General features: G+C 43.8%; 2 protein-coding genes across 3 annotated transcripts in view; one reads left to right on the top strand and one right to left on the bottom strand.

Moving 5' to 3' along the window:
* PEX14 (peroxisomal biogenesis factor 14) overlaps positions 1–18,415 on the bottom strand; it is a 71,038-nt gene extending 52,623 nt beyond the window's left edge. Inside the window, exons 1-2 of the mRNA XM_042032228.1 lie at positions 18,158–18,415; positions 13,620–13,667 (exon numbers count right to left, since the gene is read on the bottom strand). Coding sequence (XP_041888162.1) covers positions 13,620–13,667; positions 18,158–18,415 — 306 coding nt within the window. The remainder of the gene's footprint in view (positions 1–13,619; positions 13,668–18,157) is intronic.
* Positions 18,303–18,620, top strand: part of DFFA (DNA fragmentation factor subunit alpha) — a 4,727-nt gene continuing 4,409 nt past the window's right edge. For both annotated transcript variants that reach the window (XM_042032230.1, XM_042032231.1), the window contains exon 1: positions 18,303–18,528. In XM_042032230.1, coding sequence (XP_041888164.1) covers positions 18,429–18,528 — 100 coding nt within the window. In that variant the 5' untranslated portion in view covers positions 18,303–18,428. The remainder of the gene's footprint in view (positions 18,529–18,620) is intronic.

Raw genomic sequence — 18,620 nt, 5'->3', positions numbered from 1 at the left:
GGTGAAAGGACAGAAGATCTACAGTTTCCTTGATTGATTATTTAGTCCTGAGCACTAAAACTAATGATACATTTTGCACAGACAGTCCTACCTTCCCCAGATGGGGTCTACTGCGAAATCCACTGGGGAAAAAATAACTGCCTCTGTTTCATCAGGTGAAGTTAATAGATCCATTTCGGATATTTCGGGATTTGCAGAACTTAACCCCAGGAAATAAAAATTGCTAAAGCACTGCTTCTCAAAATTTATGCAAGCTTGACTCCCTTTTTCACTCATTTATTGTGGTGGCTCATCCCACATTCCTCAGCTGAGATGGCATCAAGTTTATTCAGGAAAAAAAGAATTACTGAAGTAAATGCTACCTCTTCAAACTCGGAGGAACAGAGCTCCAAATAGCAATTACAAGTAGAACGCTGTTTACTGGTGAGTGACTTTTTGACTCCCTTTGAAGCCTTTGCATCCCTTTGGAGTTCTAACCTAAGTTTGAGAAATTCTGCTTTAAGGAACCTAACTATAAAGAGACATAGCACTGGTGATGACAAAGCATTGCTCCCCACCCTACACCTACATAAGAGTTCAGGAGCAATTTCCCAGCAGGTCCTGGTGGCATCAGCCCCTCTGCCCCACAGTGATACAGGCTCCTGGGTGTTGGGATGATGCTGGAGATAACAACCTAGCAGCATTGATAATAGAACCAATGCAGCAGTCAGCATTAATTATCCCAAACTACCATGGGGCAAGGCCTGTGTCTCTCAAAACATCTGTCTCTCAATCTTCTGGTCTTTAATAAAATCACCCTCCCAGCCATAGGGTGTAACTAGAATTGTACATACACATGTGCATGCAAAAACATAAATGCATAACGAGAGATTCAAGTCCTCATTAAAAAATGGAATAAATAAGAATTCACCAAGGAATTCTGCCAGAGTCTGATTTCCAGATCTGGTTTTGCTGCATTCTTGCCCACAGCCTGCAGAGCTCTGGGTGCCTCCCTATCCCTCTCCAGCTGCACCATCCTCTTCAAATTCAGACTTCTTGCACCTATAATTACTAGGTGCTCTGTGCCAGGCTCCTTTAATTAACCAACCCAACTCTTCTCCCTTTGGGATCAGACTAAGCTCTTTTTTATTAGATCCATCATTAGCTCCATCAGTATCTAGGCCTAAGCACGATACCTTATACCACTTCACGAGTGGGGCTGTAGGGTGCAAATGACCTCCAAAGCACCTGCCTGCAGGAGAGGCGAGAAAAACAAGGCTATAAACCCAGGAAAAGTGGCATGAGGGGTGGATACAACACCTTTCAAATTTAAGTACATCATCAAAAATTACATAGCTCAAAATCCTCACGAAAATGCATTGTGTGAGGGGACCTCGGTGTTCCTGTTAGGTGCTTCTGCAGTGCTGAAGGTGGTTCAAAGAGCAGAGGAGCAAGAACAGATTAAATCCCCTTATTTGTCATTACACTGGAGCCAACCTTGTGATTTCCAGGCTTCAAGAAAGAGGCAAGCATTCCTGGAGAGCACTACTTCCCCACGCCTCCCTCTCTCCAGCTGACAGTCTTACCAACTTTCATTCTCTGAAGCTGTTTCACCTAATTTCTAGACACACTGCAGTCCACACAGAAAAAAAAATGTCAAAATGCACCCTGGTCTTTTGTGGACCCTGAGATGTCCTGCACGGAAGTGTTCATGCATGTGGTAGAGAGAGAGCAGGAGGTGGAAGGCAGGAGAGCTGGTAATACCCTGGGATTTCTTGGGACAGGCGGTCACTGTAGCTGTGCAGCCCGACTTCCCCAGAGAGTTTTCTCAAGGAGAAGCCAGCCATCGATCTCGGGACACACAACTTCCAGGACCGTTCCTTATCTCAGAACAGCTTCTGCCACGAATTCCTGAATGCGCTTTAATGTTTAAATTATTAAATGCATTAATGTATTTACATTATTCAAGTCGTATGTGCATTTTTCTAAGATAATTTATGTATAAGAGCTTGAATGTCCATGACTGTTAATGTCTACAACCCTTCCTGTTCATTATTGATTCTGGAAGGAAAAAAAAAAAAAGGCAGTGTTTTAATGCCTTATTTTTAATGTATTAAGAGTCTGAATAAGTGCATTCTCTTTTTTCTTTTGTAATTTCATAATTTAAGTAGTGCATTTATTAAACTGACACAGTATGAATTGTGGTGAAGTCTGGCACAGGTCCATGCTGCCAACGCAGCCCAACCGACCATCACGCTGCTCTGCAAATCAAGCACAAGCTCAGCTCCTCTTACTCCAGCTTCTACTCCCTACCTGAAATCAGAAGGGACACAGACTATAAAGTCTTTTTAAAACACGTTTTCTTTGCTATTTACATGGCTTTTCTCTGTCATCTCCATTTTAAGTTGGTGAATTTTTTTATGCTATTGATGAACTGTTTGAATGCAAACCTGACTTTTCAATGAGTTTTGACACACATACTACAGCTTAAAAATGTCTTCAGTACCTTTTAATCCCTGTAGTTCCCAAGCTCTTAAGAAATCTAAACTGAATATAATTCTTCTGTTTCTACACCACAGTTGTCACATCATAAATCCAAAAAGGTTAATGTTCACAGGCAAATTACATGCAGAAATCAGGTCATCTCCACTGCTGAACCACAGTCACTTCCAGAGCAGAATGCAAAGCTATTCAGCAGTAGCTGCCCATCCTGTGTGGCACTTTGGGACACGAATGCTATAACAGGCAACAGAAACTGCAAAGAAAAAAGTCAGCTAACACACAACAGAGCTACCTCCACTCACTCCACCCACACTTAAATGGTGTGTATGGACATGCACTTTATATATAAATTATGTGTAAATGCCTTGGATGTTTATAGCCAAAAATACTACCTCCAAAGTCCAGATTTTACTGCCACACAAATCCACTGCCAGCTGAGCCTACACAGAGCAACAGTGACACCCGATGGCTTTCAGCTTAACCTTGGGACACAATTCCCTGGGAGGAGAATCCAAGGGTTCCATTCCCTCCTTCGATGTGGTGGCCCCAACTCCAATCACCTATCAGAGCAACTCATCAAGGAGCTGAGCTGCAGAGAGATAAAACTTGCTGTACGTAGGCACTGTATGTAATTAAGAGTGTGCATAAGTTTCACAGTACATTCTGCATAATTACAGCCTTGCCTGGCACCGCTGCCAGTGCGAGCATGAACACACACGCACACACATAATGTATGCACAATATTGTGCATATGGACTTGGGAAAAGACAGGGAACAGTGAAAGTTGCTGGCTGTTGTTTTAAGAGCTGACTCTGCCATTTCTAAGGTTAAGTTTGTGTTTTTTTGCTACTCATTACCATTCTTTAACTGTTACAATTTATATCAGCATATAATGTTAAATAATTACAGGGAGCGGAGCTCACTCTAGCGAGGATATAAATGCGCTGTGGGATTCTACAGATTTAAACAAATAACACTCACAGCAGGGGGTGAGCAGATGAATTAGCATTAATATCCTGCCTGGGAGATCCCAGTGCAGTGTTATGGCTTAAATACAGATCTTTTCTGTAACAGTCAATATGACAGCTACTACCAATACAGCCCAGCACATCCACCAGTCAATATACAGCTGCAGTTGAAAGAACGCCCTCGTAATAATCCATACAGCAGCCAGTTAAAATAAATAACTTCCCTTTAACAGTCTATATCACAGCCAACTGCATTAAAACCTTCCCTTTTAAGGTCTATACAATAGTCAGCTAAATGGAAAAATTGGCATCCTTCTTGGCAGCATCAGAGGGAAGTCAGGCACCGAATGGGTGAGAGACTGAACTCTCGTCTCGTCTCTTGGGGACAAGGGGCGTCCCTCCACATCATGGTGGGGAATCCTGATCTGCTGCTATGACAGCTTGCAGTTGAGAGGACAATTTAAGCCTCCAAAGCCACCACTTCACTATCTTTCACAAGCAAGTACATTTACTTTAAAACAATCAAGACCAAAACCTATTTCTTTCCTGACAGGAATAAGTAATCAGACCACAGCTGGCCAGCAGTAGCCAGCATACAGATACGTATTTCCTCAGAGTAAAGGCAATGTGCTTTTTCTAGCACTTTTACCACTAGAGAGATGTCCCATCTCAGCCTAAAAGCAGAACGCAAACTTGAACTCTCTGTTTTAAATCAGTAGCTGCTTTTTCACTCTCTAACAAGAAGCAACAGGCTGAGGTAGGCTGGGAGTCCGTCTCCCTTGGACTAGAGCACAGCCCTTCATTGTGCAACAGCAATTGCAACAGACCATAATATAAATCATGACAGACACGGTTACAAAGCACCCAAATCTGAGAACTGAACTGGAGGAAAACCCATGGCCATGACAAATTCTGTCACAAGGCCACTTTTACACTTAGGGTCAAATCCTGTTCTCACACAGATTTTATCCTGGTACCCCTCTGCTGGGAGGAAGTGGCTGTAAATTCACACTTCAAATTAACTGACCTGCAAAACAAACCTGTAGAACTTCCACAAATTACAACAATACTTCTTGAGGCAAATTAAGAAGTAAAACACACAAAAAAAGTCATAAAGCACTTAATACTGAGCTTAGAGTTTACAAACTGCTGTACAAGCAGTAATAAATCTCTAGAAAATTAAATGTGTAGCTATTTTCATATTTTCCATACTGCTACAAGATTTTACCAATGGAGAAATTTGCCACTAAAATACTACATTTGCTACCTTCCTTTAAATGAAAGGAGATAGATGACAATTTTTTTAGAAATAGAAGTGGTAAAGCAGGAATGGCATTTATTTTTTAAAACTCCACAAATACAAAACATCTGACTGCTTCCTTTTTAAGAAACTTGTCCCTTTGGGTATATATTAAAAAACATAAACATAAACCAGGGGCCTACAATCCCACCAGATGTTTGGCACCTGGAGCCTTTTCAAGTAATTCATTAAGAAAATAAATTTTTTTTCAGGTAACAGGAAAAAAATTTGTCTAAAATCTTTCACATTTTCAATGCTGTAATTTTATTCTACTTCAGATTTGAAGGGACAACTGCAGCGACAAACTCATTCCAGCTTCTAGTCTCCCAAATTAAAAATAAATACACACCACCCCTACTCCAGAAGTCATGGTTTGAAGCTTTGACCATATTTTGCAAAATGACAGTTATTAAAAACAACAAACATGCATCACTGTGAGTCATCTGGTTTGCAACTTCTGAGTCAAAAGGGGCTGATTCCACACAAACTGAAACCTGGCTCTCTGAGGACTCGCATGTTTAACGATTTGTATCTCTGCACCACAGCTTCAGAACAGGATGTGGAAGAAAAGAATGAAAAGGAGGGAGAAAGGCAAGGGGAGGGGAAGAGAAAAAACACTTTTTACTGGTCCCAGTGTCATTGCAAATAAAGACCATGTCAAGATTTAAACCATAATAATGGAAAGGCTATAAGGTCCCTGCTATAATGTTTCCTCTGATATTCCCTTTCATAAATGTTCTCTTTATGCTGCATGCTTGACAATAATACATGTAACGATTGTGAAGCAGCCCCACTGGGGAAGCTGCAGCATATGAAGCCTCACAGAACACACATAAGAAGCCAGGCAGCTCATTTACCAGTTCCCCAACTTTCCTTAGCTCACCCATCATCTTCAGGAGAATGCAACAAACCTGAGGAGACAAGTCATCTAAAGCAACCTCCAAATAAGTTTAGCTGGAAACACATCTGTGTGTGCCAATTCATGGACATGCAACTACCTCCTCCTCCAATGCAACACCTTTCCAGGTTCCCAGCTCCTGCAAGTACAAGCAAGAACCCCAAAGTCATTCACTGCCATGCCAGCGGGACCAGCGGCACTCCGAGCTTCCTCTTGGCACAGAGAGTGAAGGACCCACTCCCTTCAGGGAGCTCCACTCTGCCTGCCCAGAAGGAATGGCCTTCAGCAGCCTGAGGCACCTGCATGCCTGGCAGGGGAAGTCTGGACAACAGCACCACCTCCATAAGAATTTAGACTGGAATCCCTTGGGGCATCAGCACTGAATTTCCCAAGGGACCTGATACCACTGCTTTGAAGCCTACTTGGCAGCTGACCATTAGACTGGAAACGAAGTCCATCTTTATGGAATTGTGGCAACCGGAGTTGAGAAAGGGGTTTTCAAAAATCCAGTGTTGGGGGGTCGGGGGGCAGCCTCATCTCAGTCTTGTCTGTAATTCTCAATCACTGCACAGAAAGTATTTATATCCTGTTGGCAGCATGTGCAACCAATACGACTCCCTGTGTCAGAGCTGTCAATTATGGGCTTGACTTACGAGGAAAGATTAAATGAGCTAAATATGTAGAGCTTGGCTAAGAGACCAGGATGGGGGTGGGGGTAAGGAGAAATTATGTGATAACTGTCTGCAAACATCTGAAGGGTGCAGATGCTTAAGGAGGAAAGGAATCACTCAGGATGGCACACAAAACAAACAGGAGAAGCAAGCTGGACGACACAGGAAATTCTCACTGTATAGCTGGGAATCTCCATTCCAGCAAGATGTCCTCTACTGTTCAACTGTATCCCAAGGAATACCATCATTCAGGCCATTCAGATGCCTGACAAAACACCAGAACATTGACAGCAGAGGAAAATTCTGCTCTGACCAGAAGGTTAAACAGATAATGTAAAGAAGCAGCACATACTGTGAGTGCCCTCTCTTGCTTCTCTACAGCTGTAAAATCACTTCACTAGAAAGCCATGCATATTTTCTTTGTTATTTTTCCAGAATGACACTTTTCAAAGTAGCAGTCGTGTGCTAGGGGGTCACAGCTGGGAAGAGGACACAGTTTGTACAATGTAACAAAGAGAGGAGCTATGTAAATGTGCATAAAAAACAAAAACAAATAAAACCCCCCAAAAATTATTAGGCTGTTTGGAACGATTTGCAATGTAAGTGACCTATGGAGAAATACAAGAAATATGAAAAGCAGTGGAAATTCCTTCTCAAGTAAGTTGGTCAGGGACTCCAAATCCAAGATTCATACCAACTCTTAACTTCCTAGTTTGGCAAATCTTGGTTCTGAAGGTGCTGGCATCAGAAGAATCTGAAGAATGTATTCCTGTGTATCAAGGTCAGAGAATGTTCTTTCAGGTTCTTGAATATTCTGCCTTTTGTGCCCCTGCTACCTCACTTTTAATGTGATGAACATATCTGAGGCACAACAAAGATGCCACAGACATTGCAAATGTTTTCTAATGGCATGATCTCCCAGGTAAAAGTAGGAGAGGAAGGCCAAGAAGGAAGGAGGAAGGCAAGAAATGAGGGAAGTTATCCCACGCAGGCAGCTATAATCTTATATGGATCACAGGCTGTCACTAGACTCCTTTTGATTGCAGTAACAATGACACAGGCAGTGCCTGGGCAAAAGGAGTCCAACTCTCCAGTGGTGTTAGAGGCAGGAGAGGAATTAACAATCTCTAGCAACATTGTTCAGAGTAGGAATTTAACACTGCAGAGTCAAGAGGCACTCCAAGGAACAAGTTCCTGCATAAAGTTATTTCAAGAAGCTAAAAAGGCAGGCAGTCAGTCTGGTGAAGTTCTTCAGCTGGACCCTCCTCTCCCAAAGCAGAGAGAACTGTGGGCAATTGCTGCCCTCTACAAGCTGCTCTGCACATAGCAAAGCTTCCACATGCAGAGCAGGAATGATGCCTTTACCCCACCTTGATCCCATAACCATGACCAGCGCAGGGACCTCTGCTGTGCCCCCATTCCAGCAGCCGTGGTGCACACAGCAAAGTGCTCCCAATCCTCCTGCCAGCTGAGCAAAGCAGGACATGAGCTGTAAAATACTGTTTGTAGGTGTAGCACCTTCAGACCCCGCAAACAGCACAAGAACATAAAAAATTTGGATCTTTCAAGGGGAAAATACCAAGTATTAAGTATTTCATAACTGTGTGCCAGTGTGTTTTTCCAGTGTCTCGAAGCACTGTAACTTCCATTTTACTTTCAGTGAGAGATCTGGGATCTCTGGAAGTCAAATCATAACTAACATTATAGAAGACTCTAACCTAATTCCCTGTACTTTAACTTCCTGGTGTGTTTGTAAAGAACAACTTAGAGTATTACAACTATTTTAAGACCATTTTTAAAGTCTTCTGACCAGTGGTGTTGGTTTGTCTGAAAAGCAAGCAGGAATTGCTTTCAGAGCTCTCTTCTGCACAAGTGCACAAAAAAGATTGTAAACTACTAACTCATGCCCCTGTCAGTGACAGAGAAAGACTGTCCCTGTCCTGGCTGTGCTGCCTCATCCACCATTCTGAAGTGTCATTTAACTTGTCAGCTCTTGGGGACAGCCAGAGCCACCAGTACACTTTGTACAGGCTGACTGGGTCTTAAACCTGCTTTGGCCTGTGACTACTGCAAGGTTCTAGCTCTCATAAATTAATATATAATGCTATAATACAAGTTACATCCCAAACTATTACAGTCTACCCTCTTTCAAAATTGAGATTTAAAGGAATTCCAAACTTTTCCACTGACCTCAAATGGTCAGTTTAACCTGGTATGGCAGTGTTTCTTTAACTATGCTCAGTAAGTCAATTTGCATCTGTGTGCTTGGCACACATTAATATATTTGTCTAAATCAACAGAGTAAAAGGAATCGACAGATTAAGCGAGTGCACTTTGCATGCACGACAAAAGAAGTCAATGAACACCCAGAAGAAAGAGAGAAAAACAGGCAAAACCCAATAATCATGAACTTATCAGAAGGTCAAACACAAGAGAGCTCTGCTTAGTAAATCACAGAGCTCTCTTTGCAGCAAACCAAAGGACATTGCGTGTGGCAGTCACACACCTCTGGCTCCTTGTTCATGGCCCAATAAACCCAAAATCTGCACAGCAATTGCCCTCCACAGCCTGATGGAATTACTGGCCAGCACTGGGATGTCACAGCAGCACGTTCAGGTCCTCCCCAAACCAACTGCAGCATCATCATACACGAGGATCCTGCCCGGGCAGGAGGGAGGTCGTGGAGCTGAGGTCTCTCTCCCTCTCCTGCTGACAGTGGTAAATTACCCTGACTAATGTTTCCCTGGGGGCTGTAAGTTAGTTGCCTACTGACTCTGGCTGTCTGGAAATCCCCTCTGGATAGATTTACTTTTAGAGAATCATTCAGCGTATGCCACCACCAGGAACAAACCCATTGTGGCAGATGGAAAATTTGTACAGTAAACAGGCATAAATCTTGTCTCAAACAATAAAGGATGGGAAAATGGAAGGTAGAAGTGTGATGGGGAGTGTCCCTCCAGCATACTCCAGTCCCTCATATCATTTCTGGGGAAAAAAGTTCTTATTAAAAAAAAAAAAAACCAAACAAACAAAAAAAAAACCAACCAAACAAAAACCACCATAATTTTCTACAACTCTAGACTAAGACCTTTGAAATGTAAAAGAAAGGATGAGGATATTACAAGATATCCCTTGCTAAAAAATGTGTTCCAGAAAAACAAAGTGTGAGTTTTTCAGTGAAAATACCATTCTTGAATTAATTTCAAACAGCGATTTCAGGCAAAGAAGAACTTAAAAAAATTCTCATGTATCTCATTTTCTGTAGGGTTTGACAGGGCAGAAAGAGCATCTATCTACTCCTTCATAAGAAGAGGGACATGGATTCTCAATTTCAATTTGCCCAGTGGTTTGTTTATAAAAAAGTAGACTCTGAGTACTCTTAACTAACATGAACCCCAACAAGCTCTCTCAAATCTTGTGACAGACACAAATCTGTAGCCTCTCCTCATTCCCACTCATGGTTTTGTTCAAAGACATGGTTTTGTTGTAAAGACAACAGTATTTGTTAGGATCAGTCTCCATCAACTTCTAATTACACCAGTTAGAGCTAAAAGTAAAATCTCAATTGCAAAGCTCCTTTCTCAAAAACCTAAAAGAAATTTTCTGTACTTGCACACTACTTGAGAGGAAGCTTAACAGAACAGATAAGGTGTAAAATGAGACAACAAAACACAAAGGATTTAATAATTCTACTGTCTGTCACTCACTGCCATGTACTCTGTGATGTTTGCACAAAAAGGGAAGTTAAAAGTGTTCTGGGCATTACCCTGACCCTTAAATATTTGAAAATCAATTTAACAAAGGGTGGGGAAAAGCCACGAGGGCTCCAGCACATTCCAACAAACTCTACACTAATTGCTATAGAGGCAGCAGTAATTCTTGTTAACTTGTACCTTTCAATAGCCTGTAAAAAAAGGAATAAAATGTCCATATTTCAGTGTTAACTGCTCCTATCTGCAGCAAGAAACAGAAAGAAACAGAACATGCTAAAAATAAAAGAAGAAAAATTAAATAATCTGCAAAGGGATTTTGTAATTTAGTGAGCAACCAACAGAGTGTTTTACATTTACAACCAGTACTTTCATATTTACAATGAGTACTTCTTCCAGACACCTAGCACCAGCTAGGGAATGAGTATGTTTTGTGACAGAAAAAAAACCGCAAACAAACAAGCAACATGTCCAAAGGCCTCACTGACAACTCTCCTTCCTTAGGCTCTCCCTACAGCCCGGGTTTCTGTCGGAGGCTCTTACAGGCACAACCTTCAGAGCTGTAATTCAGGCTGCAGCAGATTGGGCAGAAAGCAAAGGCCAACAGCAAAAATATACAAATATTTCAAGCTTTTGAAAACACCCCAAAAGCAGCACAGGATGGTTAAAAAGCTACAAGACTCTGCTAGCGAGAAACAGAACAAGCTAAACAGATGATTTAAATACATTCTGGAGAGATATTAGACCAAGAAAACACAGATTCCTGATGTAAAGGGGATTTTCCAAAGGTTTAGCCTCACTGAAAGAGAGTTTGCCCTATGTAGTTACACCCTTTGCACAAACCAGGACTTTGCTTTGAGTAGCTGCAAAAAGACAAACCTATTCCAATTCCACAAGTGTTCAGGGGCTTATCAGAGGTGGCTGCTCCAAGCAGCAGGGGATGCAGCAGTGTTCACTGATAAGCCAGACTCAAGGAGAAGCTGATCCTGCGCTGACGATGACAAACGTGGCTGTAAACAGCAGCAGAGCGAGATGCTGACACTCTGTGAACACAAGGTTACACTTCCCACTATGGAGCTACACGGCAAATTTTAATGGGCCAAGACCGACAGCCAGGGAAATGAGTGTCCTGCTCTGCTGCAGGAATTACAGCTGTCCCCAGCCCCCTCCCACTCACCGCCACTGTCACTGCTCTAACACACTGACCTCCTATTAGGGAGTATTTTTCAGCTGGGACAGTTTATTGTAAGGACACTGGACAACTCAAGGGATTAATGGCATGGATGTGGAGTCCGTTATCTCCAGTTTGGTGGCTCAAAACATCAAAAGTGGGTGGGAGAAAGAGTAGTTTGGACTGTAACATGAGTTTGTAGGGCTGCATTCTGAAGGCTTCAGTAAGGCCATAAACCTTTGCAAGGTATCCTGGAAGACCCAAATGCAGGACACAATATGACGTGTCAGACTGGGTCTGCTACAGGATCTTGCAGGATGCTGAAGTCCTTGTGCAAACAACTGGAATCCTGGCTTCTCCTGGATTCCTGCTGAAAGCAGCAGGCTGTAGGCAGGGTACAGGGTAGGCAGAAGACAGTGCCCCTGTGCCCAGGGCAAGGTGCCGTACTTAGCTCCTAGAAGGATAGTATCCATTAGAATCACAAATCCAATACAAAACCAGCCTGAGTCTGTAACAGCTTCTGCTGATACAATGGAAGGTGTTTTAACTCTACTGCTTTCCCATTCTTGTGTGCTGGTATGTTCCAAACAGGTCTGTCCTGTGAAGCACCGAGTCCTTCCACTCGCCAATACAGTCAAAAAGGGTGAGGGGGTGCAGAGGAGCAGAATTTGGTCATGAGACTTTCCTCCCTCCTCTGGACTCTTCAACTGCTTACCACCAAATGTGAAGTCCAGGATGATACCCTGGAGCACACAGCTCCCCCACAGAGCCATGTGTTGGATTCGTGCCACAGTTCGCTCTGGTGTTTCCGTAAACACTTTTATGACACGGCACCATGTGCCTACGAGTCTGGTTTATGGGCCAGGATCTCCTGCATGTGTGGAAGGCAGCGTGCACGATCCTGGCCACAGGGAAGCCACAGCAGGATGGTGGAAGTCAGGTCATCTGGCTCACAGACCTGAATTGCTCATTTAATAAGGCGTCTACAGAGGAGCAGATGGAAGCAATAATGACTCCTAAACAAATGTGACAAAGATTGTAAGAGTTTATTATTTTTAAAAAGTTAATGAAAAAATAAGAAGGAAACCTCCACCTTTCAGAGGGCTCTAATTAGCTCACATGGTAGACTCACCATCGTGAGAGTAAAGTTAATGTTGGAGTTCTTTAAGTGTATAAATAATTTTATGTAGTAAAAATATCCACCCAAACAGAAACATACACAACTGCTATGTGCTTTCTCTGAGCAATTCTGCAGTCACATATACAGAAAGAAATTAATTATATCTAAGGTAATGTTAGAATCTGCCTTGAGAAAGAACATGCTGTGGCCCAGCACAGGCTCTGATGATCTGCCTGCCCTAACCTCCCTAAGGGAGAGACAACCAACCCCTCCAAAAACAAACCACCAAATCCACCACAAAGCACATGGTGACGATAACAATTTCAGGTAATCTCATGTACAGATATCCATGCAATTAAGGGATGGCACAGCGGTACTAGAAAGAGAGACTGTCACTGCAACAGACTTCACAAACAGCCCTTTCACGAGATGCATTTTACTGACTTTTCTCAGTTCACAGTCTTTACTCACATCTCTCTCTTATAAACATCATCTCCTGCGCTCTCTAGGTCAGAGTTACTTGATAAAAGTACTTTGAATTGGCCAGTGCCACAAGTACTTGAGTCTTCTCCCTGCAAACAGCTTGTATTCACTATGATCAACAAATGAAAGCTGCAGAAGAAACTCAGAGATTTATATATTTAGGATGAAAACATTGGCTAAGAATTTTGTCAAGGTTTTGGCTGACTTATAGATGGCTGAAGAGGAAGGAAGGAAAAAAAAAAAAAAACCAAGGTTGTAAAAAACCATATACTGCAGCTCCAGGAGTAGTGGCTCACTTCCCACTCTGCATCACCATAAAAGAGCAAACAAAACAGGGTTCTCTCAGTTATCCTCATACACAAAAAATCCCAGGGCCCTTTCCAAAACACTTCTAGAGTAAAAACACTGGATTACACACACTGCCAGCTGACAAACGTTTCTAAGCTCACTCTGAGTGCCTCTGAATATAAAGACAGCTTGAATGAGGTCTCTGAGCAGCAGAGGGGTTTTTATAATCTACGAATCTGCTGCACAGGGCTTTCTTCAGACCCTTTCCTAAAGAGGCTCTGAACAAGAGCACACGCTCAGGACAGGCAGTGGCCCAGGCCACCCATGTCTAACCCCAGGCTCACAGGAGGTTGTGGCTACAGATCAGAATTCAGAGATGTGAACAGCATGGCAACCTGCAGCAGTTTACACCTTTTCCACAAAGCACCAGCTCCTCAAAAAAGCTAAACAAAGGCTGAAAAATGATGTGGCAAAGAGAACAACTCGTGTTATCAACAAGAAATTCAATGCTGCTTCTTGAGGAACTTACCAGCGGCTCCCGAGATGCGGCGTTCTCAGTTGCAGGGCAGGAGCCAGCCTGTGAAGCAGAAAAAGAGTGAGGTCACATTGCCACCCGATGGACACCCCTAGAAACACTTATCTGGAAGGCTCCTGTGAGCAGGATTTAGGCACATTTGTCTGTGCTATCAGCAGCAGTTCTGTGGAGGACTGAAGACAAAAAGGTCAGAACCACAGAAGTATTAATTCCCCATTTAAAACAAGGGAATTAACAGAATCTGCAGAACTGATTTTAGGGAGTCAGCAGTGAGAGCCAGCAAGAATCCTGTGAGATGGCACAAGAGTAGTGGCCACCCTAACACAAATTTTGAAATACTTCTCCCATTTCCATGATCCAGTAACGCACCCTTTGTTTTCTGAACCATTCTTCTACAGATTTCAAAACAACCATGATTTTACCTAAACCTCACAAACTCTCAGCAGTACCAGGACCATTCTTGTTTCCCACACATAATTAAGAGGTGAAGTTTTAGGGCAGATGCTGAACACTTCACCTTGCACACTAGGAATGAGTGGTGAACAGGAGGAAGAAGAAACTGTTTGACTGAAGTGGGACAGTCAGCCAAAGATTAGACTAGACTTCAAAATTCCAGAGCTCCCACTCTCCAGGCTCACCTGCAATTTTGCTCATACTCACTCACTGCTCAAGAACAGACCCAACACTTCCCCACAGTCCCTCACATTACAGAATTATTCTCTGCGCTTTTCCTCGCTGCCCAAGAAAGCAGTTTGATCTCCATGTAACTAGAACGGACCACCTCTCCCCCTAGGTAGAGATGCCTAAGTTTTACCATAAAACAAACTTATCTTGGTCAACAATTTTCTTTCAAACAGGGTCCACCTGATGTTAATATGGTCTAAACCACACTGTTTTCACCTGAGGTGTTTTATTGTAGGAGAGGTAACACATATTGGTGACCTCAATGGTGAAAAAATGCAGTTTCACTAGGAATGAAGACAAGTTTTGAGGATCATTTAGTGTAAAGGGGCCCCATTCACTGAGTACAGGGAAAAATACAACTGTTCAGTGATAGCACCAAGGTTCTTAAGTGACCTTTTGTCCTACAAATCTATTCCTCATTTTTATGCAATATACCTCACCTTCAAAGTATCTCAAGATTTATTTTTCCCATTTGCAAAATACACAAAACCAGTATCGATAAAATAAGTATTTACCACAAGAGGGTGCCAGAAACTCAAATATACTGCAACTCATCTGCTTCCAGACAAGGATCATCACCAGGGCCCAGCCAGACCTCACAGGTGGGCAGGGATTCTCTAGGATCACTTGCCATAGCCTCTGTGTGGGAGGAAGGACGGAAGGGCCCACCACTGAATTCATATCGTTAGGAAATTCCCAGAGCATTCTAAGTACTAGAGCTCCCATGTTCTGCCCTAAAGAGCTGCTCTGGTATTTATGGATGGTCACTCCACACAATATTTGGCCAACCTGGGAAACTGCTCCAAGAATTTGAAATGAAGCTTGGGTTACAGTGAGAAAACATGTCATAATTATATTGACAGGAAGAGTCTTGATCCTGAAGACAAATGCTCGCCAATTCTGCCATGTGCTCGTAGCCCTGATGGCACCTAAATGATGAGTTGGTTCATTTATGTACTTTGAGTACATTGTCCAAAGCTGCCACCATTTTAAATGAGATCTGTAGTTCCCTTCCAGACAGATTTCCAACTACAAGGCAAAGGAACTAGTCTTGTAAGGCAGGGGACTGTCACCCTCTGGGACATGTCTGTGTTTAATGAAAATTACGACCATCACCATCCAGAGACCATTCACCTTCAACATGAAATCCATCCTTTAAGGCACAGAATACAGAGGCTTATCAGCCAAGAGCTACAGGCAAGTGGGGAGGAAAATTTACCAATATATTGACTAACAATGCAACTAGGGAATTAAGTCTCTGGAGCAACAAACCAGGCATCTTTCAACATCTTAGAAATTTGCTTTAATTACTTGCAAAGAAAACACACAGCTAGATGGTAGATTCAACAATACTACTGCCAATTAAGGTCAAAGAATTTCCATTTTTCTCACACTACTGGGATTTATGGTTAACTGGAACTCCAGAGGACTGGTTTACTGCCAGGCTCCACCAAGAAGAGTCACCAAACATACTGCCAAAGTACTTAGCATTAAAGAAACACTGATAGACAAGATAAATCTGAAACTGGTTATTCTGTTCAGAAGCTACACCATCACCTTGCCCTTCTCTTTCTTTTACTATAAAAAAAACAGTAACAGAGAGACAGGGTCTTTTCTCTTGCTTATTTTTAGTAAAGACATTGCTAAAGGCCCAAGGAACATGATTTCTAAACAAAACAAAGTATTTTAAAATCTCTGGTAGAAATATTTATTGCCTTTAGAACGTAATTCTATCTACATAAACAATTTCATTTGAGCTGCAATACTCCCCTCTCCCCACACTGCTTGAGGCAATATATTAATTCATGAGAATGAGAAAATTAAACTAAGAAAAACAGATAATAAGCCATAAGACATCTGACACTCCCTTTTCAGCATCTAAATTAACTTGATTTGTACTAGAAAACATGATGGGGCCCAAACATAAACATGTTAAGCGAGGCAGTGCCACTACTCACAGCCTCATGTTGAAAGCTTGGCAATAAATAAACAAACATCACCAATGGCAGAAAGCAAATATTTTATTAAATTCTCTAAACATTTAGAGTGCAATGGGGTCAACTTTCTACAAGCATTGATATTAGTGTCAAAACTGCAACAGTTGTGTAAGAGGAGTGGTGTTTACATTCTGTGAGACTTGTAAAGGTATTTTCATTGGTTTGTTTAATTCCAAAACTGTCCCCTTGAGAAGTCACCCACTGTACTGTATATCCTTCAATCACATCCCCTTTTCCCAGGCAATGCCAAAAGGGGTGCAAAAGTAACTCGTTCTTGCCTGAGGATCCAGCATTGCTACGTGCAATGGGACAGAATCTGATTCTTCATCTTTACCTTTAAAGCCCAGAGGCTTCTCTGGCTACATTTACGAGGCCTGTTAGAAAGCAAGACTTTTCCATTTCCAAACATCGAACCTTATTGTGAGGTAAAGCAACACTAAATAAATGGGGGAAGGGGGTGGGGAACCTGAATGCTTCTTAGGCAACCACATTTGCCAATTAGCCAGATTTCTTTCTCAGAAACTGCCAGCCCAGTAGACTGCCCAGGTGCCTTATGGATCAGTCACAGATTGTTTCAGGTTTCCTCATTCTGGAAGCATTCACTTGAAGTGTGAGGGATGGACTGCAACGCCTGCACCTCAGACTGGGGCTGACAAAAACACCTGGGTGATGCAAAGCCACCCTGCCTCCTGTGAGTTTGGTAACTCAGCCTTTCACAACCCAGATCTGTGCTGGTTAGCCAAGAGTACCGATTTTATGTAATTTATTTCTATTTCAGTTTAGTTCAATAGCCTTCCCTACATTCTCAGCCTCCTCAGTCCAAAACAAAGGGATCAACAGGGAGGCTCATGGTGATTTAGCCAAATCTGGACAGATTTCAGTGATTGCACATAACAATGTGTCGGTGGCAGACTGCTCTGTTTTCTTCTCTTCTGGCTCACACAGCCACATCTTTCCCCTCCTGCTGCTGCAGTGGGACCCTGAGAGCACTGAAAGGACTTTACCAAATTCCATTGGCACCACACACTCAGGAACCTGTCTGGGATAGTGGTGAGATAAGAGAGCTCCAGGAGGTCACTGAATTTGAGGTGGGTTGAGCTTGCAGTGCAATACAAGTGACTCTAGAATATGAACAGGACAGTGTGAGTGAGAGGAAACCTACACTCTATTACACCTACATCACAGAATACACACCTACACTACAGAATCATAGAATCCACGTTGGACGAGGCCCTCAAGAAAATAAAGAGTATGTACCATATACAACTAGATCACGCTTCTTTTTTTTCCTCTGACTGTCCCATTCATTTCACGTCCCAGTTTAAAAATATCTTAAGCTTTTAGTGTTTTCTCAGCACTCAAACCAGTGAACTCATATTTATCTTCTGCTCTCCCCATTCACCTTTGCCCTTTTATGTTCTTGGCTCAAGGATCTCCCTCCGTCCCTCGCAGTTGCAAGGCAGAGACAATATTTTTGCCTAACTAGTCATAGAATCACAGAACATTCTGAGTTGGAAGGAACCCACAAGGATCATCGAGTCCAACTCCTACCCTGAGCAGGGCTCCACCGAGTTTTATAACCCAGCTGCACATTGTCTCCTTTCTCTCTGGCCGTGTTTGTATTTATCCTTCTCCTATTCAAGTGCTTGATGAGTTTCATACACAAACCCTCAATGCCAACACGCCTGTGCCCTGGGCCCGGCCTGCACACCCTTCAGCCAGCCCCGCACAGCCCCTGCTCGCACAGGGCACGGAGCCCAGGTGCAGCACCGACCCCGCGGTGCACAGAGGGTGGGTGCCGGAGCCCCCCGGGCCCCCCGGCCCGGCCCGGCCCGGCCCGGCCCCCCTCACCTGCCCCGGCTGCTCCGCTCCCTCCGCGGCCGCCATCTTCCCAGGCGCGCCTAATCCATCCCCGACAGCCCGATGGAACGCCCCCGCCGCCGCTCCGCGCCGCAGGCGCAGCGAGTCGAACGCCGGCGCAGCGATGAGTCCCGCGGGGGAAGCACTGGTGCCGTGAGTGCTCGGCCTCAGCCGGGCCGGGACGCTCGGGCCGCGGCCGCCTCCCGCGGCAGCAGCGCCTTCCCCGCCTGGAAAAGCCTTTTGGGGCATTGCCGAGCGTCAGATGATGGCGGCGCGGCTGAAGCGTTGCGTGGTGCGGCGGCGCGACGGGCCGGAGCAGCACGGCGTGGCCGCGTCCTGCCTGCGGGAGCTGCGCGACAAAGGTGAGCGGCGGCCCCGCGGTGAGCCCGGCCTGAGCCCCGCGGTGAGGCCCGGCCTGAGCCCCGCGGTGGGTCCCGGCCTGAGCCCCGCGGTG

The sequence above is a fragment of the Corvus kubaryi genome, unplaced genomic scaffold (assembly GCF_017639235.1).
Source record: "Corvus kubaryi isolate FWS band 111438036 unplaced genomic scaffold, C.kubaryi_AGA036_p1.0 37352, whole genome shotgun sequence".
Classification (NCBI taxonomy): Eukaryota; Metazoa; Chordata; class Aves; order Passeriformes; family Corvidae; genus Corvus; species Corvus kubaryi.
The sequence above is the reverse complement of the archived record's forward strand: the minus strand, read 5'-3'. Positions and strand labels throughout refer to the sequence as shown.